Raw genomic sequence first — 25311 nt, forward strand, 5'->3', positions numbered from 1 at the left:
GCAAATGGAAAAGGTTTTGTAGTTGATGTCAACAACATAACCAGCACCCACTCAGGGCTAGTTGTTCTCTGGTTTTGCAATATTTGTATGAGTTACTGTCCTATGACCTTTCTTATTCTTCTGTCAAGGTTCATTTATTCGTCATTTCAGCATGTTTGCCAATGGATCCTCCTCTTTCAAGGCAGTCACATGTCAACATGTTCTTGAAAGTGATTTTGCTTAAGAGCCCTCTAAGTAAACTGGTAGCCCCTCCTTGGGATCTTAATTTTGTTTTAGAGAAACTAACACTCGCTCCATTTGAACCTGCTAATCTGGTTGACTTGCGGTTTTTAACATGAAAAACAGTTTTATCAATTGCTCTGACCTCTGCAAGAAGGGTATCTAAGTTGTAAGCTGTTATGGTGACTCAGCCCTATCTCATTTTCCACAAGTACAGGGTTTCTTTGAGAACAAAACATTCTTTAATACCTAAAGTGGTATTGGAGTTTACTTTGAGTCAAACGATCCATCTTCCCGTTTTCTTTCCTGAACCTAAAAATGAGGGAGAAGGCATACTTCATACCTTGGATGTCCACAGACAGCTCAGTTCATATCTTGATAGAACTAAATCTTTTAAATCATTAGATCACGCGTTCATTTCTTGTGAAGGTAAGAAAGGACAACCAATGTCAAAACAAGACTATTTCCAAATGGTTGTCTAATGCTGTTAACTTTTGTTATGCTCACCATGACAAATGTATTCCAGGCAGGGTTCATAGGTTGGTACTAGACTATTGGCCCTAGAGCCCCTATACAAGCCTAGCCATAACAATTCCCTGGATATTTCTTCCCGCAATATTTACTTCCCTGGACCCCTGTCTAGCAGGGTGACTGACGTGATCCCTGGGGTGAATTTCCTATCCTCCCATCCAATTAAGGTACCTTTTGAAGAGCGCCAAGGAGGCGCTCTGCTTGAAATGTATGGGCAGTCTATTCCAGAGTATGGGGAGTCTCTGGGTCAGGAACCTATTCCTCCAGCATGTTTTGTTTATTGTGATAAGGTTTAGATCCCTGGAGCGTGTGGCTCTGAGGGATTGGGATTTCTTTAAATGGAGCATGTCCAACAGCTCAGGGTTTGACATGACCTTGTATGTTAAGCAGAGATCGCCTCTGAGTAGACAATATGCCAGAGAGTTTAGCTGGAGTTTTTTTTAGACGGTCAGTATAGGGCATCTGCTTTAGGCCTGTGATTCTTTTAGTGAGGTATTTCTTTGGCCTTTCCAGCTGTTGCAGATGTCTTGTAAGGTACATACCAAATGGAGCGTTGTACTCTATAATGGGTCTAATGAGGGATGAGTACAGTGGGACAGTGACCTCCATTTTTCTGGATGAAAAGCCCTTAGTGATGAGGTGTGCCACATAGAAGGATTTCCTGACTGTTGTGGCGATGTGGTTATTGAAGGTGAGACCACTGTCCACCTGTGTCCCTAAGTCTCTCATCACACTTTCGGTGTTTAGTGTATTGCCACCTTTGTGGTAATTTAGTGTATTTAGTGCAAGGCCCACTCTACAAGGACCTTGGCTTCTTCTATGGCTTTTTGGAAAGGGTTGGATTCTAGAAGCTGCTACTTGGTCCTCTGTATATATTTTTGCAAAGCACTAAAAACTGGATTCCTTCTGTAGGTCTAAATCGTGCATTGCTGGGACCAAATTAGCAGGTTAGAAGGACATTACCCATGTTTGAAATATTTGTATGTATGTATGCATGTATTCTCCAGGGGCTCCTGGATCCTTCTCTTTTCACCTCCCAAATTTAGTTAGCTATGGTAATCTACCCATATAGCTAAGGCTACTGCAGCAGTGATCAATATGAAGAAGATAGTACAGTTATTTAAGTAGCTGTTCAAATGATCGCTGCTGTATTAGCTGTACCCTCCCTCCACCCCCCTTGTGTTTTGGTGTGTTTTTTATGCCAGGGTGTGGACATTTATTTTTTGTTATCAGAGCCTTGCTCTTTTGGGGCTCAGCCAGCAGGAAAGCTCTGAAGGGCTTCAAACCTAGCCTTGTGTTTTAGTCTGCACAGCTCAAGCTGGTTGATGACAGTTTGAGCTTGTGAAAGGTGTCCTGAAGCTTTGGAAGCTGTCCGGCTGTTATATCCTTGGCAGGATATAACATATATAGCTAAGGCTACTGCAGCAGTGATCATCCAAACTTCTACTGTTAGGGTAAGTTCATCTTATGCACCTGTACTTTGTAGGTTCATCCTTTAAGACAATTCTGTTGCAGTACATAAGTCACTCAACTAGCTAGGCGATACTTTTTTTCCCCCAAAAATTAACACATTGCAAACAACCTTCTGGTGAGTACATTGTTCAAATACAATAAAAAACACATCAGTGGTTCATAAATCAGCATATAAATATTATGGAACTTTTGTTGCAAGATTGATTTTCAAGCATTATTCAGCATCGTTGAATAACATTTCTACAGATATATCACAAGGGTCTTTATCACTTCAGCAAAAAACCTTTTAGTCTAACACGTCTTTGTCGTATGCTAATTGTTGAAAGCTCAATCTGTTGATTGGGCGTTTTAGCTAAATTTTTCCTAGGAGAAAAAATTCTTTGCCCGCCTAACAAACATCAAAAATTTCAGAAAATTTAAAACCCACCAAGATGTGTAGCTGTGCCCCCACACCCCCCTAACTAAATATACCAACTCCGAGATTGCACTACAGTGGAGAAAAGGACAAATCCCCAATGATGGCCAAGTATTTTTTTTTCCCTCTAGGAAATTAGCATTTGACAAAGAGGTGTTGAACTAAAAAAGTTTTCACTGAAGTGAAGTACACCCATATCAAGGAGAAGCCCTTACAGCCATTTCATAACTTATTGTGTAATGGAAATCCTGCACCTTGTACCGTTGCCTGTCTATAGTTTACAAATTCATAAGTAATCTGAAACTATGAGTCAAATATACCATCACTCTATTACATTGTGAATACATTACTTTCATTTACAAATATATGAAGTTCATCAGACAGTACTCCTGTTTATTGCTCATAGTTAAATCATGTTAAAATTTTCACAAAACAATTGAACAAGATTGTTTGGACAATGCTAAAAACACAGTAAGGCAAGCTCAGTTGATATAAAAACAGAAATATTTAAGACCAGCACTAATTTCAGTGTCTCAAAGGTCTAGATTTTGAGATGCTTTTAGAATTCATGCAGTCATTAAGACCATTACACTTAAACATTAAACATAAACTGGCAATGTAATTCATTAGCCTCCGCAAATAAGTCCAAATCCCCACTCCTCCCATTTTCATCAGCTTTCTGTAAAACAAAATGGACAAGGGTCATACACAATTCACTTTTTAAATAAAGCATGGTAGAATCCTCCTTGTCCACTATCTCACATTTGTTTTATTTATTTACTACACTGTTTATATATTATTTTCAGTCTGTTCAATTGTCAATTCTCCTCTTTCCAAAGTATGAGAACTGTGCTGAAAGACTATTGGTAACTTTGTAGATTACTCAAATGTCATGTAGAAGACTGAGACATCAAGAAAACTAACAAACAGTTTTCTTTATGAAAAGAAAACACAATGTAACTGCATCTAGACATACAGTGGATATAAAAAGTGTACACACCACTGTTAAAATGCCAGCTTTTTGTGATATAACAAAATGAGGAACAAAAACTCAGAGCCAGCAAACGATGACTAAATAAAATGATTGTATTAAACAAAATCACAGCATATTGTACAAACACAAACCGGTTTCGACTGGCGAAGCACAGCCTTCTTCAGTGTATCAAACAAATCATGAAATACAATTGCTGCATATATACAGATGACAGAAATCCTATTGGCTTAGAATTAAAGATGTTCATTAAGTCCAGGAGGGAACAACCCACCCAGTCTAATGATCCATTTCTTTTCTTTTGTATTTAATATAGAGTGCCATTCAGATTTATTTGCCCTATTCCCTAGAATCATATCAATGACAATAAAGTTAAACTTGCAGGTTGAATGTACTAATGTATGTTTATAAAGAGCATTGTGTATCCTCTTTTGTTTAATGTTACTGATGTGCTCGGAAATACGAATTCTAAGAGGTCTGGACGTTTGTCCAACATAGAAAGCACCACAATTACAAGACGCCAAATAAATAATCCAATCACTGGAACAATTTGAGAAAAACCTCAAATCAAAAACTTGTGAGCAATTCCGACTGGAGAATTGTTTGGACTTATAAATATATTTGCAATTGTTACAATGTCCACATGGAAAACAACCATGTAGTGTTTCACCTGTCAGTGTTGTTTGTACCAAATCTTGTACTTTATTATCCCTAAGCCAATAGGATTTCTGTCATCTGTATATATGCAGCAATTGTATTTCATGATTTGTTTGATACGCTGAAGAAGGCTGTGCTTCGCCAGCTGAAACCGGTTTGTGTTTGTACAATATGCTGTGATTTTGTTTAATACAATCATTTTATTTAGTCATCGTTTGCTGGCTCTGATTTTTTGTTCCTGACTGTTGGTGTTTCTTGAGCCTTGTGCAATTGCTACCGTGCAGGAGGTTTCTTCCTACATGTTGCACTTCCTCTTCACATCCTGCTGGGGCCGGTGACTCTGGGACTGCTGTCAGCATTTATGTGCAGCGTCTTTATTATCCAGCTTTTTGCCTGGATTTTTGTTTATATTAGTATATTCTTACAGTTGCAGAAAACTTGTTGGCTTTATTCTATTTTTGGTTGCCATTTGCAAATTTTGCTGAGCTTAAGTCGATTTACAGCAGGCATTTCAATCGTTTGCCGCATACGACCACTCTTGGGCCTGGCATCTTTCAAGTAAACCTGTTTGCGCATGATTCAGAGTTGGGACTACAATTTTCCTATACCTACAGGTTTGGTTTCGCATTTTAGATATCGTGGCCAGGTCTACAAATCTGTTTTTTGTATAATCTCATGTTTGGGCAAACAAATTACTGTTGTGTTTGGAAAGTGCGTATTTTTTAAACATCACGCACTTCACAAGTTGCCGTTTTGGACACGGATGGCTTTGATTTGGTGTCCAGGTTCATCTACCAGTTTGGCTGTGCTTGGTTACTTTTGGGAAATGTTATCTACTGGTCTGTTTGGATGTACGTATTATATTATTTGAACATCAAGCATTTTGCGGTTGTGGGTCTACATATGGATTGTTTATGGTACTCTATCACTTTCTTTAGGGTTAGATTGTGAACGTACACTGAGCAGGATACAAGATTGGTACGTGGATTTCATTACTTGGATCTCAATGCTTGGAAACATTTATTTGTGCATCACGGCACTTGGTATATATTTCTTTTCAACGGACATCTTTGACTTTGGGACTTAGTTACATTATGGTGCTCATTGAGCGTGCTTGATGTCTATACATCCTGTTCCGTTTACGTTTTTGTTAGCGTGGATCTACTATATTTTGGACTCTTCAGATCTGGACTGGGTTAGGGTAAATACATATTCTTTTGATTTCCACGTTCGATGTCATATGGGCCTATAATATAAACCATAATTTTTTTACAATATTTGGATGTATTAAGGGCTTTAAAACATTGTTATCAAGCCGAATTTCAACATCGAACCACTGTTTGGTGTATTTTTTCACTACTGGATCATATGATGAGGGTTATTTAGTGCATATATTGTATGGTCACAACCTTAATGTTTAAATGTCCTGGAACATTGATATTATTCTTATGTTAAACTTGCTATTGGGTATGATTTTTGCATTCATGCTTTTTTGAACATAATTATTGTTTTTGGCTATTGCATAGTCGGTTTTTTTTTCCATAAAACATAGTGTGTTCATATTATTGTTATTTTTAAACCTTGTCTATTAGACATGGTTCCACTGACTAACTGAACCATATGGTTATTTCAACAACTGAACCATTTGGTTATTCCAACAACTTTGCAACAATAATAGTATTAATAACTATTGTACTTATATGTACTTTCGCCTAAGCAAGTGTTTTTCATATGCACATTCAATTTTATTCATTGGGATTTCTGTCACATGGTGTATATACACATCACAGTACATTATATTTTTTCTATTCCAGTGGGTATGATCAGTCCCCATTGATCACATACCGCTTTCTCTATATGCTTATATGGACACAGGTTAAGTGACATACTACTGTGGCTGGTACATTTAGGTTATATTGTCTTTACTGTCAGGCCCTGATTGTTGGGATATGATAGAAGACTGTTATATTATCTTTTAATTGCTGTATTGCATATGGTCCAGTTCCACATAAATATTTTCCATTTTTATTTTTTCTTGGTCCTTTGATTTTTATGGTTTATAACCAAGCTTAACATGGCATAATCTTACAAGATTTGGCCATTATTGAGCAATTTTTTCTGGTTTGCTCAGTGTCACTTATAAATAACTGTGGAGGTGCTCCATCTTCTGGTTTGTTGGCTAGTCTATGTCATTTGAAATTATATATATATTTTTTGCATAAACCAACCAGGATTTTTTCCTAGTGTTCCGCATCCACTATATTGGATAATTTGGACGCAGGTTTGTCTTTTGACATTGTTCACTGTTATGGTCCATATTATATCTCAGTTCATATTTTGAATTAACCGACGTGGTTGCTTTTGTGCCATTATTGTCGGTTTATTAGCATTTTTTTTTTCTTCAGACTATTACCTTGTTGAACCATGGATTTTTCCAGTTTCATTCGGGGGCTGGCTGCTGATAGAGAGGACCTTGGGGTCTTCGGACTAGTGTCCTCTACAGGGAACACTGGGGGGTCTGATTTGGTTGGTTCAGAGTCCATTTGTGGATCACTGTTTGAAAATTTAAACAAGCATCTTAGATCACTCAGATCTAATATTTGGCATAGCAAGCTATTTAAAGCTTACCAGACTGCAGGAATAACCCCGAGGGGATTGCGTGTTCGCACCATCCCCCATGTTACTAATGCGGATGATGAACTCAACTCACAATGGAACAAAATACAACAAGAAGCAACTATGGCATTTGTTGTTGAGTTACTTAAGTTCCATGATAGGGCTATTGACAAAGAATTAGAGGAAATCAATATTCTAGTCAACAAACTGAAGGTCTATCAGGAGGAACCATTTTTCAAGAAACTATTAAATAATGTGGCCTCTGATTTACGGAAGCTTGACATTGAACTCAAATCCAGAAAGACTAAAAAGTTTAGCAGGGACCAGGAAGATTACAATAGGGGTAATCCATTTTCTTCTAGTACCAAACATGTTCGTTTTTCCCCCATTCCTTTTAAACCTACTAATAAAAGGAAACGACCTAGATCAATCTTAAAAAGGCATGAGATTGAGACAACATCCTCATTTGAGGATACCTCATCATGCACAGAAAATGAAGCCACAACAGTCTCAGGGTCATCTACTCCAAAAAGAACACCAAGGTCAACCCCTTTAGGCCTAAAACCAGGCGGGGTGGACGGAAACACCGTAGAAATAGAGAACATTCAGGGCCTTCTGAACATTGCTTTGGCGAAATGACAACATCATGTTATAATGTTTTAAACTTATCAGGATTTGAACTTTCTCAAACCCAAATGAGAATGTTGAATAAAGGCCTTACTTTCATTCCAGGCTTTACTGTGTCAGAGGAATCTTTTGCACAGGATGTTGTTAATTTTTGTCGTTTGTTGAATTTGAAGTTGTTTTTTGGTGATACTGACTCTACTTATGATCATGACAGATTTATATATCACAGATCCAATTTTTCTCCACCAATGCATCCAATGGTATTACAGTTTCAGAATAGTGTACTTAAGGACCTGCATTTTTTGGGTTCTGATATTTCATTACAACATAATAATCTATCTTTTGATGAAAAACAAGCTATTCTTGAACTTCAAAACAACAGGGAAATTGTTATTATTACAGCTGACAAAGGTGGTGCTGTGGTTGTATTAAATTGGGCTGATTATGATAGGGAGGCCATGCGACAACTTAATGACCAAAAATATTATTCGCATATGGTTATTGATCCAACTAATATGTTCAGTAAACAAATTGAGGCATACTTACGACAGGCAAGGGATGAGGCTATCATTACGAATGACATTATGAATCAACTTTTAGTTCATAATCCCATCAATCAATACATATACTTTCTGCCAAAAATTCACAAAGATCTTTCTCATCCACCAGGCAGGCCCATTGTATCCGGTAGGGGATACATTACAGAACCCCTTTCATTATTTCTGACCAAGCATCTCAAGCCCTTGCTATCCAATATCCTATCACGTCTACAGGATACAACAAACTTCTTACAGATTGTCTCTGACACACAGCTTGAGCCGGGTTGGTATCTATGTTCTCTGGACGTAAGTGCTTTATATACCAATATTCCACACCAGGATGGGCTTAATGCTCTAGCTTATTGGCTTGAAGTCTCAAACTTATATAGTTCTGACTTCAATAATTTCTTGGTGGGTCTAGCACAATATGTTCTGACGAGTAATGTTTTTTACTACAAAGAACAATGTTTTTGGCAAACCAAAGGGACAGCTATGGGGGCATCTTTTACTCCCATATATGCTGATCTATTTATGGCTTTTGTTGAGAATCATATAATTTATGATGAGGAAAGAAACATTTTTTTTGACAGAGATAGATATATGGAGACGGTATCTTGATGATGTCTGGTTGGTATGGAGGGGGGATGAAAGCTCTCTATTAGAATTTGTAACTTATTTAAATAATAATGTTTGGGGCCTGCATTTCACTATTAACTATGACATGGAGACCATTACATTTTTGGATGTATTAATCCAGAGGGCCCCTGATCATACATTATCCACTGAGATATATAGGAAGTTTCCGGAATATAATTCAATCCTGCATGCCTCTAGTTATCATCCACCTCACATAGCACGCAACATTCCCAAGTCACAATTTATACGTGCTAAACGTATTTGTTCAGATGAAAACACTTATCTGAAACATAAATCTGATATAATCAACAGATTTAAATCTCGAGGCTATAGAAGTGGTGATGTAATCATGGCCAGCAATAAGGTTGGTTCTATGAACAGAACTGACTTACTTACATATCAGACACATGTCAATAAATCAGGTCAACCTCTTAGATTTACAACTACATTTGCTCGTAATTCCAACCGCCTTACTCAAAGTGTACGGAGGCATTGGAACATCTTACAATGTGACATGGACATCAACAGCATTATCCCTGACAACTGTCTTTTTTCTTACAGGAAAGGGAAGAATCTCAATTCTTTTTTCAATCATTACAAACACAGGGATAATAAAGTACAAGATTTGGTACAAACAACACTGACAGGTGAAACACTACATGGTTGTTTTCCATGTGGACATTGTAACAATTGCAAATATATTTATAAGTCCAAACAATTTTCCAGTCGGAATTGCTCACAAGTTTTTGATTTGAGGTTTTTCTCAAATTGTTCCAGTGATTGGATTATTTATTTGGCGTCTTGTAATTGTGGTGATTTCTATGTTGGACAAACGTCCAGACCTCTTAGAATTCGTATTTCCGAGCACATCAGTAACATTAAACAAAAGAGGATACACAATGCTCTTTATAAACATACATTAGTACATTCAACCTGCAAGTTTAACTTTATTGTCATTGATATGATTCTAGGGAATAGGGCAAATAAATCTGAATGGCACTCTATATTAAATACAAAAGAAAAGAAATGGATCATTAGACTGGGTGGGTTATTCCCTCCTGGACTTAATGAACATCTTTAATTCTAAGCCAATAGGATTTCTGTCATCTGTATATATGCAGCAATTGTATTTCATGATTTGTTTGATACACTGAAGAAGGCTGTGCTTCGCCAGCCGAAACCGGTTTGTGTTTGTACAATATGCTGTGATTTTGTTTAATACAATCATTTTATTTAGTCATCGTTTGCTGGCTCTGATTTTTTGTTCCTGACTGTTGGTGTTTCTTGAGCCTTGCAATTGCTACCGTGCAGGAGGTTTCTTCCTACATATAACAAAATGAGACCACAATAAATCATTTCAAAACTTTTCCCACCTTTAATGTGACCTATAACCTGTACAATTCAATTGAAAAACAAGTCTGTTTGGGGAAAAAGATATAAAAAATAAAAAAATGTACAATAAGCTGGTTGCATAAGTGTGCACACCCTTAAACTAATAGTTTGTTGTAGTACCTTTTGATTTAATTACAACATTCAGTCTTCTTGGGTACACACCAGCCATCAATTAAAGAGACTCTGATTAACACCAAATAAATTTCAGCTGTCCTAGTAGGATTTTCGTAACATTTACTCAGTTACCTGCTACAGCAAAAGCTATGGTTCGCAGAGAGCTTACAAAGCATCAAAGGGATCTCATTATTGAAAGATATCAGTCAGGAGAAGGTACAAAAATATTTCCACAGCATTGGATATACCGTGGGACACAGTGAAGACAGTCATCAAAAAGTGAAGAAAATGTGGGACAACAGTGATGTTGCAAAGAACTGGACATCCCTCCAAAACTGATGAAAAGACAAAACCAAAACTGGTCAGGGAGGCTGCCAAGAGACCTACAACACTGAAGGAGCTGCAGGAATTTCTGGCAAGTACTGGTTGTGTACTACATGTGACAACAATCTCCCGTATTCTCCATATGTCTGGACTATGGGGTAGGGTTGCAATCCAGGCCCAGCTAAAATTTGCAAAACAATACATCAGGTCTCCCAAAACCATGTGGGAAAATGTGTTATGGTCTAATGAGACCAAGGTTGAACTTTTTGGCCACAATTCCAAAAGGTACGTTTGGTGCAAAAAGAACACTTCGCATCACCAAAAGAAAACCATCCCCACAGTGAAGCATGTTGGTAGCAGTATCATGCTTTGGGGTTACTTTTCTTCAGCTGGAACGGAGTCTTTAGTCAAGGTGGAGGGAATTATGAACTCCAAATACTAGTCACTTTTGGCCCAAAACCTTCAGGCGTTTGCTAGAAAGCTGAAAATAGAGGAATTTCACCTTTCAGCACGACAGTGACCCCAAGCATACATCCAAATCAACAAAAGAATGGCTTCACCAGAAGAAAGTTAAAGTTTTGGAATGGCCCAGCCAGAGCCCAGACCTAAAGCCAATAGAAAATCTGTGGGGTGACCTGAAGAGGGCTGTGCCCAAGAGATGTCCTCGTAATCTGACGGATTTGAATTGCTTTTGCAAGGAAGACTGGGCAAATATTGCCAAGTCAAGATGTGCCATGCTGATAGACTCCTACCCAAGAAGATTGAATGGTGTAATTAAATCAAACAAGAAGATTGAATGATGTAATTAAATCAAAAGGTGCTTCAACAAAGTATTAGTTTAAGGGTGTGCACACTTATGCAACCAGTTTATTGTACGTCTTTTATTTTTTTATATTTTTTTCCCCTAACAGATTTGTTTTTCAATTGACTTGTATAGGTTATAGGTCACATTAAAGGTGGGAAAAGTTTTGAAATGATTTATTGTGGTCTCATTTTTTTATTTCACAAAAACCTGGCATTTTATCAGGAGAGTGTACACTTTTTATATCCACTGTACTTTGTCGAAGGTGAGTTGTTTATTGTATCATCTCTTGTTTTGACATTTAAAAGAGAAATATATCAGGGCACGTTACACTTGAAATACTATCACTTGCACTATTTTAAACATGTTTCAGGTCATGGCTTCTGTGAAGCTGAGACCTGGTCAGATATTACACACACTATTAAAAGCTAGATGTGCAGTCTAACAGGACAGCAGGTTTTGGTAGGGCAGTACTATAGGGGATCTTGTCTTTCTTGCCAACACCCTGGATCAGTCTTGAAACTGATCAAAACTAATTTCATATATTAGAATATTGTCACAAGTCTCCTTAAAGAAGAAAGGTGCAGTTTTGTGAGTTAGTTGCAGTATCAGTGGATGTTTTGGGTAGGTGCTGAAACTGTTGAATGACTAAATTGCTGTTGTCTCATTTTGCTTTTAAATTCAACAGTGCAGTCTTAAATGTTGGTCTGTGCAAGTGCATTGCCTTGCTTTTTTATTTGTTTGTCTTGACTGTAAATTAATGATGAGATCACTGTATGTCAGAGCATTCCCCCTATACAGAATGCAATTCAAAAGCAGTTAGTATTTATAAGTAGCGGGGGAGCACTATCCTCCATATTCTGGATGAAGGGGGGATGAATTCCCAGCAAAAATACTTTAAACAGCATTGTAACAAGTGTCAGTATTCCCTGACTGTCATAAGGTGAAAGCGCTCATCTTGCAGTTTTATTCCCTGTGATTATTATATATTGTTTTTACTCTAATTTGTTTACATAGATTACAAGCTATAGAAAATTATTGCAACTTAGCTAGTCTTGAATAAAGCAAAAATCCTGTCTCAAACAAAAAAAAAACAACTTTCTGAACTAATGTGCCAGATCCTAGTGGTACCGGGATACTCTGGAGATTTTGATGATGTCCTTCAAGGATGCATCTGCAGTCATCACATATGGGTTGTCCTGCCTCAGGCAGCCTTTCGGTCGGCCGGATTCCAAAGTCTGGGTCCAGCGTCGGCTGATGTTACACTTTCCCCGACGTCAGAGCGCCTGGGGTATAAAAGCATCAGCCGACGCCATCTTCCTCAGTCTTTCTTGCCGCGTGGTGCCCGAAGCAGAAGCAGTTCGCAAGTGCCGGTCGGCCAGCTCCTGTAATTCAGCTACCGAAGACTTCAAAAAGCTAAGTACCCCGTTGGGGACTCTTTCTTGCCTCAGCCGATGTCAGATAAAGTTAATAATTGTTTAACTTGTGGGAAACAAATACCTCATAAGGATTTCCACTCTTACTGCCTCCCCTGCCTAGGCCCAGACCACGACGTCTCGGCCTGCTCAGCCTGTGCTTCCTTCAACCGACGCACTCTTAGACGTCGGGCGGAGTTTGCAGAGGAATTTTTTGGGGCTAGTTTTTTGTATAAGATGCCGTCGGAGACTCCGACTTCTCATTTAGTTAAGAAACGGAAGGACAAGGACCGACACACGCGGGCCGCGGTTTCGGCTGAAACCACGGCCAGGCTTACCACGAGTGTCTCGGTCTCGGCTGAAACCGAGTCCTTGGTACTTCCAGTTACTGAAACCGCTCAACCGACTACCTCGGTCCCGGAGGCCCCGGCTGAGTCGGTTATTGAATTTCCAACAGAAGCTGGTGTCCTGGAACCTTCCGACACCATTCCTTTAGACAAATCTACACCAGCACGTGGTGCAGCCAGGCCTCCTGCATCCATGCCCATTAAGGCATTCTCCAGGGCTAAAGCTGCTAAACTCTCAAAAGCTTTGCCTCCCAAGGTTATCCCTCAGGGACCCTCTACTGGTTTACAGATTCTAAGCTTAGCAGAGGATCTTATCTCCTTAATTAGGGGCTCTCAACCTCATCCGGACAGGGGCTCTCAACCTCCTCCAGACAAAAGGCCCAGGGTTGAGCCCTCTGATCCCCACTCCTCAGATGAGGCCTCTGATGCCTCTACTCTCTCGGACCACCAGGAGGAGGCTTTTTCAGCCTACGAGGATTCTGATGCAGAGGAATCTATTCCCTCGGCCTCCCCTCCTGAAGAGTTTTCCTTTGGGGAGACACTACACACCATGAGAGAGCATTTCCAATGGCAGGGCCAGGAATTCCCTGATTCCAGGAAAAGATTAAGGACCTTTTTACATTTGCCTCAGCATAGACCTTTAGCTATTCCTCCTGTTTTGAATGTCATTGATGATGTGTACTCTGACTCTAGCACAACCCCTGATTCTCTCCCTCCGGCTCCTGCCAAACCCGATAGGTACTACAGGGTCCCGGACTCGCATCTTTACCTTTACAAGGCCCACTCTGCTGATCTAGAAACTATTTCCCAGGGCCCTAAAGGGGCTGCAGCTGCCACTGCTAAAAATCCTCTCCCCTCAGAAAGGGAGTCCAGAGCTTTAGAGAGATGGGGTAAAAAAGTGTATATTTCTGCTACTCTTTCTATGAGGGCATTAAATTGTCAGTTTCATATGATACAGTACCAAGAGTATTTGTTAGATGAATTGCATAAAAACTGTCTTCACCTGACCCCCTAGACCGCAAGTCACTTCAGGATCTGGTACATAACTCACAACAGGTTAGCAACCATTTCTTGCAATGTGGTTATGATGCATTGGAAGCTTCATGTAGGTCAGCTATGACTGGCGCAGTCATACGTAGGCATGCTTGGCTGAAGGAACAATCTCTGCCAGACCATGTTAAAGCAAAGCCGCTGGATGCTCCTCTGGAAAAGCAAGTTATTTGGCTCCACGGCTCAGGAGGTCCTAAAGAAATTTGAAGAAAAGGCAAAATCCGTACAAACAGTCAAAGATTTTCTCCAAGTACAACCACCAAGATTCAGCAGGAATTGGCCTTCCAAGAATTGGTCCTTTCCAGACACAGAGAGGTTTCAGAGAGGCAAGAACAGGCATGCCAGAGGTAGAGGGCAAGCTAGAGGCTCCTACAGAGGACGTCAATGGCAGCCTCCCAACCAGAGAGGTAATGCAGGACCTTCAACTGCTGCACAAGGACAGGCTCAATGACTTTACTTTGACACCGCCGACCAGGGCTCAATTGGAAGCACCTTTGGGCGGAAAGCTTTCTTTATTCTCAGAAAATTGGCACAATATTACAAGGGACAAATGGACACTACAAATAATAATAGACAAAGGATACAGGTTTCATTTCCACACATTACCAAAAAGAAAGGGCATGCCAGACCTGCCACCGAATCAAAGGGCAGAGGCTTTGAAACAAATTTCCAGCTTAATGCAAATGAAAGCTATAGAAAAGGTTCCTCTCTCAGAACAAGGCCAAGGATTTTATTCCAGACTATTCCTTGTTCCAAGAAAAGAAAAACAATGGAGGCCTATTCTCGACTTGTCCGCAGTGAATACTTATCTCATTGTGCCAAAGTTCAAAATGCTGACTCTACAGCAGCTCCTTCCCATGCTGGGCAAGGGGTCTTGGCTGGTAACTCTAGACCTCAAGGAGGCATACCTGCATGTCCCTATCAGACAATGTTGCAGAAGACACCTCAGATTTCTTGCAGGGTCAGAGCATTATCAATTCTCAGCATTGCCCTTTGGCTTATCTACTGCGCCCAGAGTATTCACGAAATGCCTGGCATCAGTAATTGCACACTGCAGACTTCAGGGGATTCAAATATACCCATATCTGGATGACTGCCTTTTACAAGCGGACAGCCAACAAACTTTGGTAAAACACTTGAATTATGCCATCCACCTACTTCAGGCCTTGGGATATACAGTCAACTTTCACAAATCAAGACTTGTTCCATCCCAAAGAATAACCTTTCTGGGTGCAGATCTAGATACAACCACCCAAATGGCCTTCCTCACAGAAGAAAAACAAAGTCAACTACCAGATTACTTCAAAACTCTGACAAGACAAACCCAGCTGACTGCAAGGAAAATCCTGCAGGCTCCGGGTTACATGGCTTCTTGCATCCTTCTGATTCTGCAAGCAAGACTACATATGAGGAAACTACAATGGTACCTAAGGAGTTTATGGACTCAGCACAGTCACAGCCTGGAAACTTTGATACCACTCATTCCATGCCTTCAAAAGGAATTTCTGTGGTGGGCTCAAGCAAGCCAGTCAAACAGGGGTCTGCCTTTCAGCAAACCAATAGCCAGCCAAACCATTACAACAGACGCTTCAGACCACGGATGGGGAGCGCACATGGAAGGCAGATGCATTCAAGGTCTATGGTCACAAAAAGAGCTACGCATGCACATAAACCAAAAGGAAATGCTGGCAGTGATACATGCAGTCGAAGCCTTCAAACCCTTTCTGCATCATGGCCATCTGCTGATAAGGACAGACAACACCACGGTTATGTGGTACATAAGCAAGGAGGCACCCATTCCTATCCTCTTGGCAGGCTGGCAATGAATCTATGGGAACTTTCCTTGAAACTCAATGTACAGCTACAATCCCAGTTTGTGCCAGGGAAAGACAATATACTGGCGGACAGCTTAAGCAGAAATATCATGGATGCACACGAATGGATGCTGCACCCAGACATCTTCCTACAGATAACACAATCATGTGGGGAGGCCGGACTTAGATCTTTTTGCCTCACCCCACAATCATCAACTGAAGAAATTCTGCTCAAGGACATACCACCCACAAGCATGGAAAGTGGACGCCCTCTCTTTCAGCTGGAGAACTCTAACAGTGTATGCATTTCCATCTCTCCCATTAATGACCAAGGTTTTACTGAAGATCAGGACAGAGCAGCCAAAAGTGATTCTGATAGCTCCAGACTGGCCAAGACAGCACTGGTACCCACTGTTAAAGAGCATGTCACGCACGACACCATGGCCTCTTCCCCTGTGGCCACTTCTACTGACACAACACAATTACAAAACTCTGCATTCCAACCTGAAAACCTTGCAACTAACAGCCTGGAAAATACCTTGACTCCTCCTCAGGACAAGCTATCCCAGAGAGTGAAAGATATTATTATGGAAGCTCGCCGGCCTTCCACAAGAAAGGCATATTCAGCAAAATGGAAAAGATTTCACATTTGGAACACCACAAAGGGCCTAGATGCGACAGTGATGAACAATGGCACATGTCCTGGAATACTTGGCAGAAATGTTCCACAATGGTCTGTCTTACTCTTCCATTAAAATTCATGCTTCAGCAATTTCAGCAGAGTACAATACTGATCCACCTGTCTTCTCTCATCCTCTCCTAAGACAGTTTCTAAGAGGAATCAAAAACATCAATCCTCCAAGGAAACCACCTCTACCTACTTGGGACCTTAACTTCGTGTTGGAAAAACTAACACTGCCTCCCTTTGAACCAGCAGCATCTGCAGAACTACAGTTCCTGTCTTGGAAGACTGCTTTCCTTCTGGCCATAACCTCAGCAAGAAGAGTATCTGAGTTACAGGCCCTTATGGCAGTACAGCCATTTCTTATTTTTCATCAGGATAGAGTTTCATTGAGAACCAATACTACATTTATGCCAAAGGTGGTATCCAGGGTTTCATTAAATCAAGCTATTCACTTGCCTACCTTCTTTCCAAATCCACAAAACAAAGGGGAGAAACTTCTGCACACCTTGGACATACACAGACAGTTGCGCTACTACTTGGACAGAACTAAAGGTTACAGAAAAACTGACCAGCTGTTGGTAGCATATGCTGCTGGTACACAAGGAAAAGCAATTTCCAAACAGACAATTTCAAAATGGATAGGGAATTGCATTTGTTTTTGTTACTCCTTTCATGGAAAAACTGTGCCAGCTAACATTAGACCTCATTCCACGAGAGCCACAGCCACCTCCACAGCCTTCTTAAGAGGGGTGGCTACCAAGGACATTTTAGAAGCTGCTACATGGAGCTCCGTGCATACATTTGCCAAGCATTACAATTTACCTTTATATTCCAGATCCAGAGCAGGCTTTGCTACGACAGTCCTGCAGGGCATTTTAGCTACACCATCCTTTACATAGTTCCTCCACCCCCAGATTGGCTATGGTATTCTACCCATATGTGATGACTGCAGATGCATCCTTGAAGGACATAGTACAGTTTTGTACCTACCGTAAATGTAGATGTCCGATAGGCATGCATCTGCAGTCAGGTTTACCCTCCCTCCTTCCCCTCTGTGGTATTTCTTGGGTACTTACCCCTCTTATAGCTAGCTGGGGTGATCTATTATGGTGTATTTGTTTTTATATTATTGTGCATGTTTGGATTTTTAAATGCATCTCTCCAAATTTAGCCTTCCTTAGAGGGCACCTGGCATCTGGGGCAAGAAAAACTGAGGAAGATGGTGTCGGCTGATGCTTTTATACCCCAGGCGCTCTGACGTCGGGGAAAGTGCGACATCAGCCGACGCCGGACCCAGACTTTGGAATCTGGCCGACCGAAGGGCTGCCTGAGGCAGGACAACCCATATGTGATGACTGCAGATGCATACCTATCGGACATCTACATTTATGGTAGGTACAAAACTGTACTTTCTAACCATTCACCATTTCAGTTCTTTCTTTGGTTTAATCCCTGATTGCTTTGCAAGTCACAGTTCCATGTCTGAAGTTTTGGGACATGCAACCAGACATGGTCCTAGATTTTATAGATAGAATGTGTATGTATGTGTGTGAATGTATATACACATACATACAATATGTATAAACTCAGAATGGCATGTCCAGCAAGCAAGCATTAAGTGCATAGGAGGTCTTTACTGATCCTTTCACAGGCACCTGACACACATTCTCTTGTTGGGATTGACCTTTGCTCAAACAGAAAGAACTGAAGATCTATTATTATAGTAAGTTGCTGTACATCTGTAGTTTGAGAATACCTGACACAACTCTGCTATCTTTAATCTTAGTCTGTTCATAACACATATTTAAATGCATATTGTTTTCTACATTATGAACAACGTACTGTAACATTGTGTACAAATATATGGTATGCAGGATAAATGAGTGTGAGGGGAGAAGGATGCTGTTTTTTTTTTTTTTTGTTATTTGTAAAGTGTAGAAACACAGAAATTTGTATTGGAAGAATTAAGTGCAACTGCTGTCCTGTTTTTGTTTCTTTTTAACTATTGCATAGTCTTATTTGTAAAACAGTAGTAATATGATTTGTAAAACTGAAGTGCTATCCTTTAGGCTCATTCTGTTGTCCTTTTTAAATACCTCTGCAGGTTTAAAAAGCGAGTGTTAATTGAACAGTTGCAGAGTTTTTTGGAAGAACTTCATCGCAGATCCAACCAGATGAACCACCTTGACAGCAGATAGTCGTAGATGTCATGCAACATTTGAAGGACTGTTGAGCAGACAACAGCATGAAATAATTAACAGCTGCACTCTCCATGTGATTTCTGTTCTTATTTTATACTTCACATCTAAGATCCAGCCATAAAGGACTAAAAATAAAATGAACCTCTCCATACCAAGTAGCAAAGGATTAAGAGGGATTGTATTTATAATAAATTTTATAGCAGGAAGTTAATTTTATTTGGACCACATGTTTGTATATTAAGCTAAAAGTAACTATTGGTCAGTTTTCCTCAGGATTTAAAATTTTATATCTCAACATTCAAAAGAGATTCCCACCTTCCCAAGGGTGAGAACTAACTTAGTAGTGTTTGTCAAAAAGGTTGCTTTATAGTTTTCTTAAAAAGCACATAAATTGAACAGGTAACTGATATTTTTGAACACAGTTTATTTTGTACATTTGTATTTTAAAGATTATTTAAAGAAAATGGGCACTTTTGTTATTTTACTAATAAAAGTTTCTGTTTCAAGTTGTGGACTTTGTATTTGATACAATACTACAGAATTTAAGTATTGTCTCATAAGTCTGATCTACATACGCCTTGCATATAAGAGCAACAGTACAAACTGTTTTCTGTAAAAAGTAAGCTCACTGAAGAGTAGTGATTATATAAGAGGTTGCTCTTTGACTTGTAATCTGTAAATCCCAGTTTGGTTTAAAAATCTTATAGGTTCATAGGTTAGTAGTAGGCTTACTGGCCTTGCATACCATTTTAAGCCTAGCCAAATTTCCCATTTGGTGGTTGGAATTACCTGTCCTGCTTAATATTTAGATTAACCTTGCCTTTCATAGACTATATTTATATTACCTCTAGTGATAATAACTGGGGTAATGCAACAGGTGTTTTGAAAGGCCCCAAACGCGGGTTAAAAGAGGAGTTGCCTTTGTCCATTAATTGTTCAAGGAAAAGCTCTGGGATAAATTTATTTTCCATCCTTAGATCCAAGTTGTGCTTGAAATGTTGGACAGTGATGAGCTTTGTTTTAACTGAGTGTGGAATCTCTACCAGAGCAGTGGTATCCTCTGTGAGATACACCTATCCCTCCAAACCATTCTGTTAATGTTGCACAAAAGGTTTGGATCCCTGGGCTAAGTGTTTCTGATGCCATTTGACTTGCTGATGTGTAACAAGTCCATCAGTATTTTGGTGAAGGTAGCATCATTCACAACCAGATCAGCTTATTCCTGCATTGTACTGCTGAGACTGTGAGCATAATTAAAAAGGCCTTGTGATTTTCTTTAGCTTCGGTGGCTATTTTCACCTCATATTTGGCTTTGATGGATTTATTTAAGCACATGAGATGTTTGTATAATTTACTGATGACAGCTCTGTCGTTTCGGGCACTACTGTTCTTACTTTTGGAAAAAATTCTCTTCCTTTTATTGTATAATTTGTTGCTATGGGGGGGGCTTGTTTTGGGGGGTTTGTCCTGCTGTTGTTTCTGTAGGGAACAGCTGCATCACTGCAGATGTTCTTCGTGTTTCACTGTTGCAATCATCACACTTGGGTTATCTGCCTACAGGTAGCCCTCAGTTGGCCCGAATACCAGACCCTTAGTATTTCTGCGTCAGATGCTGTCGCTTCTTCCATGACATCAGGTCGTCAGGGGTATAAAAACAGGCAGCCAACGCCATTACATCCGTCATTCTTGCCGAGGAGGAGCCCGAAGCAGAAGCAGTTTGCAAGTGCCGGTCAGCTGCTACCTGAATTTTTCGTTTTAGAGTTGAATAATCCTGAAGTCTTCTAAAGCTAAGTACACCATTGGGGATCCTTTTTTCTTGGTCTAACCAATGTCAGAAAAAGTTAACAATTGTCTTGCCTGCGGAAAGCAAATACCTGACAGAGATGTTCATTCTTACTGCGTCACCTGTTTAGGCCCAGACCACGACGTCCCTCGCTGTCAGTTTTGTGCCTTGTTTAACACCCGAACCATTTGTGTCGGGCTATCCTTGTCGCTAAATTCTCTCGATTTCTGTATTCTGAAATGGCTTTGGTAAGCCATCAGACTACCAATCTTCTGAAAAAACGTAAAGATAAAGACAGAGACAGACCGCATAGGTCCAAAACTGCCGACGACACTTCCGTTAAGTTAGTTGCCAGTCCGCCGGTACTCAGTGAGGCACCTTTGCAGCCCCTGATGCCCGCTTCTTTGGATTCACAGGCCTCTGCTGAGACCCATTCGGAGTCCGGAATGCTGTAAGATGCTTCTTTGAATGTGGAACTAGCAGATGTCTCTACCTTAGATGGGTCCAGAGCTGCTGTGCAGGCACTGGCTTCTGAGGGAGTTTGTTGTCCTACCGATGTTCGAATCAAACAGACTTATTTTTTAACCAAAACTACCAAGTTTCTTAGGCCCAGAGTACGCACTACACCTAAAAAAATGACGACCAAAGCACATGCAGAGGCACCCATGCCATAAAAAATAATGCTTAGAATGAAGACTTTATTACGCAGATTAGGGGAAGCCAGCCTTCCCCTGCTAAGAGACAAAGATTCCAGTTCCCTTCAGGTTCTACAGACCAGGAGTCTGATGACTCTGACCTTTCTGATTATGAAGACATGCCCTTATCCGCCCATGAGGATTCAGATGCAGAGGAATCCATTCCTCTGCCTCGCCTCCAGAGGATTTCTCTTTTGGTGAAACCTTGCATATTTTAAGAGAGCGTTTCCATTGGGAATGCCAAGACTATCCTCAGTCCAAAAAGAGACTCAGAGAATTTTTAGAGTTGCCTCAGCAGAGGCCTTTAGCTATACCCCCTGTCCTGGATGTTGTGGATGATGTTTTCATGGAATCCAGTCTTACTCCAGACACTTTACCTCTGGCCCCTAGGAAACCAAACAGGTACTACAGAGTACCTGATTCTCTCAAGTTTCTTTTCAAGACTCCTACTGCTGACCCAAAGATAATTTCCCAGGGGCCTAAAGGTATCAAGGCTACTACAGCCAAGAATCCCACCCCTTTGGTCAGGGATTCCAGAGCTTTGGACAGATGGGGTAAGAAGGTATATATCTCTGCAACTGTTGCTACTAGGGCATTGAATTGTCAGTTTCACATGCTGAGGTACCAGCAGCATATTATGGAACTTATTAAACAAAAAGTGGCAACCTTTACAGACTGTGCAGAAAGTAAAGAATTGCAGGAGCTTATGCACTCTGCAAGACAAGTCAGTAAGCATATTTTGCAGTGCGGCTTTAATGCCGGGCAGCAGTCACTGGATCTGTACTGAGAAGACATGCTTGGCTCAAGGAGCAGACCTTGCCAGACCACGTCAAATCAAAGTTACTAGATGCTGCTTTGAACAAGCCCTTCAAAACACTGGTCCTTTCCAGCCCCCTCCAGGCCTTGTCAAACCAGGCCCAAGGGAAACCGACTACCCAGACTACAGTCTCAGGATATGCAGAGATCTAAGCAATGGAGTGCCCCCACCCCTAAAGCAGAGAGTGGTAAGCCACCTCCTTACGGAAAGAACTCACAATGACTTCTTTACTCCACTCCCAGCCCTGCCCAATTCATTGTGCCCCTAGGAGGAAAACTTGCCCTTCATGCAAAAAATTGGATGCCCATCACACAGGACCGGTGGGTCCTCAACATTATATCCCAGGGGCGCAAATTTTATTTCCATTCATTGCCAACCCCAAGCAGGTTTCCAGACCTTCCTCCAAACCAGTGGGCAGAGGCTCAAAGCCAAGTAGCTTCCCTGCTGAATTTCAGAGCTGTTCAGCCAGTTCCAGTAGAACAGAGGAGTCAAGGATTCTACTCCAGACTCTTTCTGGTACCCAGGAAAGAGGGCTCTTGGTGCCCAATCCTGGATCTTTCAATTCTCAACACCTTCCTGGTCGTACCAAAATTCAAAATGCTTACCCTGCAACAGCTTCTTCCTATGCTAGCCCAAGGATGCCTGGTTAATCACCCTAGACTTAAAGAAGCCTATCTGTATCTATGTTTCAGGGCAGGTTCTATGCATTATCAGTTCTCTGCACTTCCCTTTGGCTTATCTACTGCTCCCAGAGTTTTCACAAAATGCTTGGCTCCAGCCATTGCATACTGAAGGCAAAGAAATATCCAAATTTTCCCATACATTTGATCGACTGCCTGATTCAGGTGGACAGTCAGAAATTGCTGTTGCAGCACCTGACTTTTGTGAAACACCTTCTCACTTCCCTGGGGTACACCATCAATGAAAATAAATCAACACTGGTACCCAGTCAAAAGATTGTATTCTTGGGAGCAAGCTTGGACACAACATCCTAGATGGCATTCCTCACTTCAGAAAAACAAGTCTATCTGACAGCCTACTTCAAACAAATGGCCATCAGAACCCAGCTATCCACAAGAAAAATACTGCAGGCCGTAGGGTTCGTGGCCTCATGTATACTGCTAATTCCATATGTAAGACTGTATATGAGGAAACTTCAGTGGTACTTAAAAAGTCTTTGGTGCCAACATTCTCAGGACTTGGAAACAGTCATTCCTATCATACCCTGTCTAAGGACAGAGTTCCTTTGGTGAGCAGAAGCATGCTACCACAACAAGCGACTGCCCTTTTCTCAACCCCACACTGCCCAGATCCTAATCACAGATGCATCAGACTATGTCTGCGGAAAACACATGGACGGCAAATGCATTCAGGGCCACTGGAGCCCAAGTCAAATTCATCTGCACATCAACCAAAAAGAGATGCTAGCTGTGCAGAACACCCTGACAGTTTTCAGATCCCTACTCTTTCCAGGACAACTGCTAATAAAAACAGACAACACCACAGTTATGTGGTACATCAACAAGCAGGGGGGAAACCCACTCCTACCCACTCTGCAGGTTAGCCATGACCCTGTGGCACACGGCTTTGGACATGCAAGTCCATCTGTAAGCTGAATTCCTGCCAAGCAAACAAAACTCACTGGCAGACGACTTAAGCAGAAATCTCCTAGACTCACACGAGTGGCAGTTGGAGCCCAGCACCTTCAACTTTCTGATTCAGAAATGGGGACCCCAGATGTGGATCTCTTTGCCTCCCCCTACAGCCACCAGCTCAGCAAACTCTGCACCAGGAATCCTCACAGCAGGGCCTGGAAAGTGGATGCCCTATCTTTTCAGTGGGTAAATCTGTCAATCTATGCCTTTCCCTCTCTGCACCTTCTCTCAAGAGTATTACTCAAGATAAGACAGGACAGACCAAGGACAGTTCTCATTGCCCGGGACTGGCCATGCCAGCACTGGTACCCGCTCCTGTGCAGCCTGTCACCGGTCCCACCCTGGCATCTACGCCAGAACCCAACCCTGCTCTTGCAATAACACTAAGCAAGCAGGTGCTGGACGTCATTCTTGAAGCCAGAAGACCCAGTACAAGAAAATCCTATGCTGATAAGTGGAAAAGCTTCTGTTTTGGATTCTAGCTAAAGGAGAGGACACAACTCTGCCCTCCCTGCCTGTAATCCTGGATTACTTAGCATATCTTCTCCACAAAGGCCTGTCCTTCTCCTCCATTAAGATACATGCCTGAGCCATTTCGGCTCATTACAACACTGAGCCACCTCTTTTCTCGCACCCTCTTATCAAACAGTTCCTGAAAGGGGCAAACAACTTAAGGCCACCAAGAAGAGCACCCACCCCTGCTTGGGACCTTAACCTTGTACTGGAAAAGCTCACGCTTCCCCCCTTTGACCCTACTGCGTCAGCAGACTTAAAATTCCTCTCTTGGAAAACAGCCTTGCTTCTGGCCATCACTTCAGCTAGAAGAGTGTCTGACATACAAGCACTTATGGCTGTGGAACCCTTTATTATTTTCAACGCTGACAGGGTTTTCCTCTGGACTGACCCTTCCTTCATGCCTAAAGTGGTGTCCAGTGTGACTCTCAACCATTCCATCCATTTGCCAACTTTCTTCCCTAATCCTCAAAATAAAGGGGAAAGGATCATGCACTCCTTGGATGTGCACAGACAGCTCAGATTCTACCTTTATAGGACTAAACCCTTCAGAAAATCTGACCAGTTACTAGTCAGCTTTGCAACAGGGGCGGAGGGCAAGACCATTTCAAAACAAACAATTAATTTCCAAATGGATAGCACACTGCATCCATTTCTGCTACAAGCACCATGGGAGACCAACCTCTCAGGGGGTCAGAACACATTCCACTAGGGCAACATCTACCTCTACAGCATTTCTCAGGAGAGTCCCTACCAGAGATATCCTGGAAGCTGCTACCTGGAGTTCAGTACACACCTTCACCAAGCATCACCACCTGCCTATCTTTTCCAAATCCAGGGCAGGTTTTGCAACAGCAGTCCTGCAAGGCAAACTAGCCAGCCCTAACTCTTCTTGACTGCCTCTGCCCTTCTTCAGCTTTGGGAATTCACCCAAGTGTGATGACTGCAACAGTGAAACACGAAGAACATAGTGCAGTTGTGTACACTTACCATAAATGTA

General features: G+C 41.2%; 1 protein-coding gene across 1 annotated transcript in view; it reads left to right on the forward strand.

Annotated features, from left to right (window-relative positions):
• Window positions 1-19354, forward strand: part of INTS6 (integrator complex subunit 6) — a 1595672-nt gene extending 1576318 nt beyond the window's left edge. Inside the window, exon 18 of the mRNA XM_044071680.1 lies at window positions 18752-19354. Coding sequence (XP_043927615.1) covers window positions 18752-18845 — 94 coding nt within the window. The 3' untranslated portion in view covers window positions 18846-19354. The remainder of the gene's footprint in view (window positions 1-18751) is intronic.
• The last annotated feature ends 5957 nt before the right edge of the window (window positions 19355-25311 follow it).

This window comes from Protopterus annectens, chromosome 5.part0 (genome assembly GCF_019279795.1).
Source record: "Protopterus annectens isolate FY-2018-M chromosome 5.part0, PAN1.0, whole genome shotgun sequence".
In the NCBI taxonomy this organism is placed as follows: Eukaryota; Metazoa; Chordata; order Ceratodontiformes; family Protopteridae; genus Protopterus; species Protopterus annectens.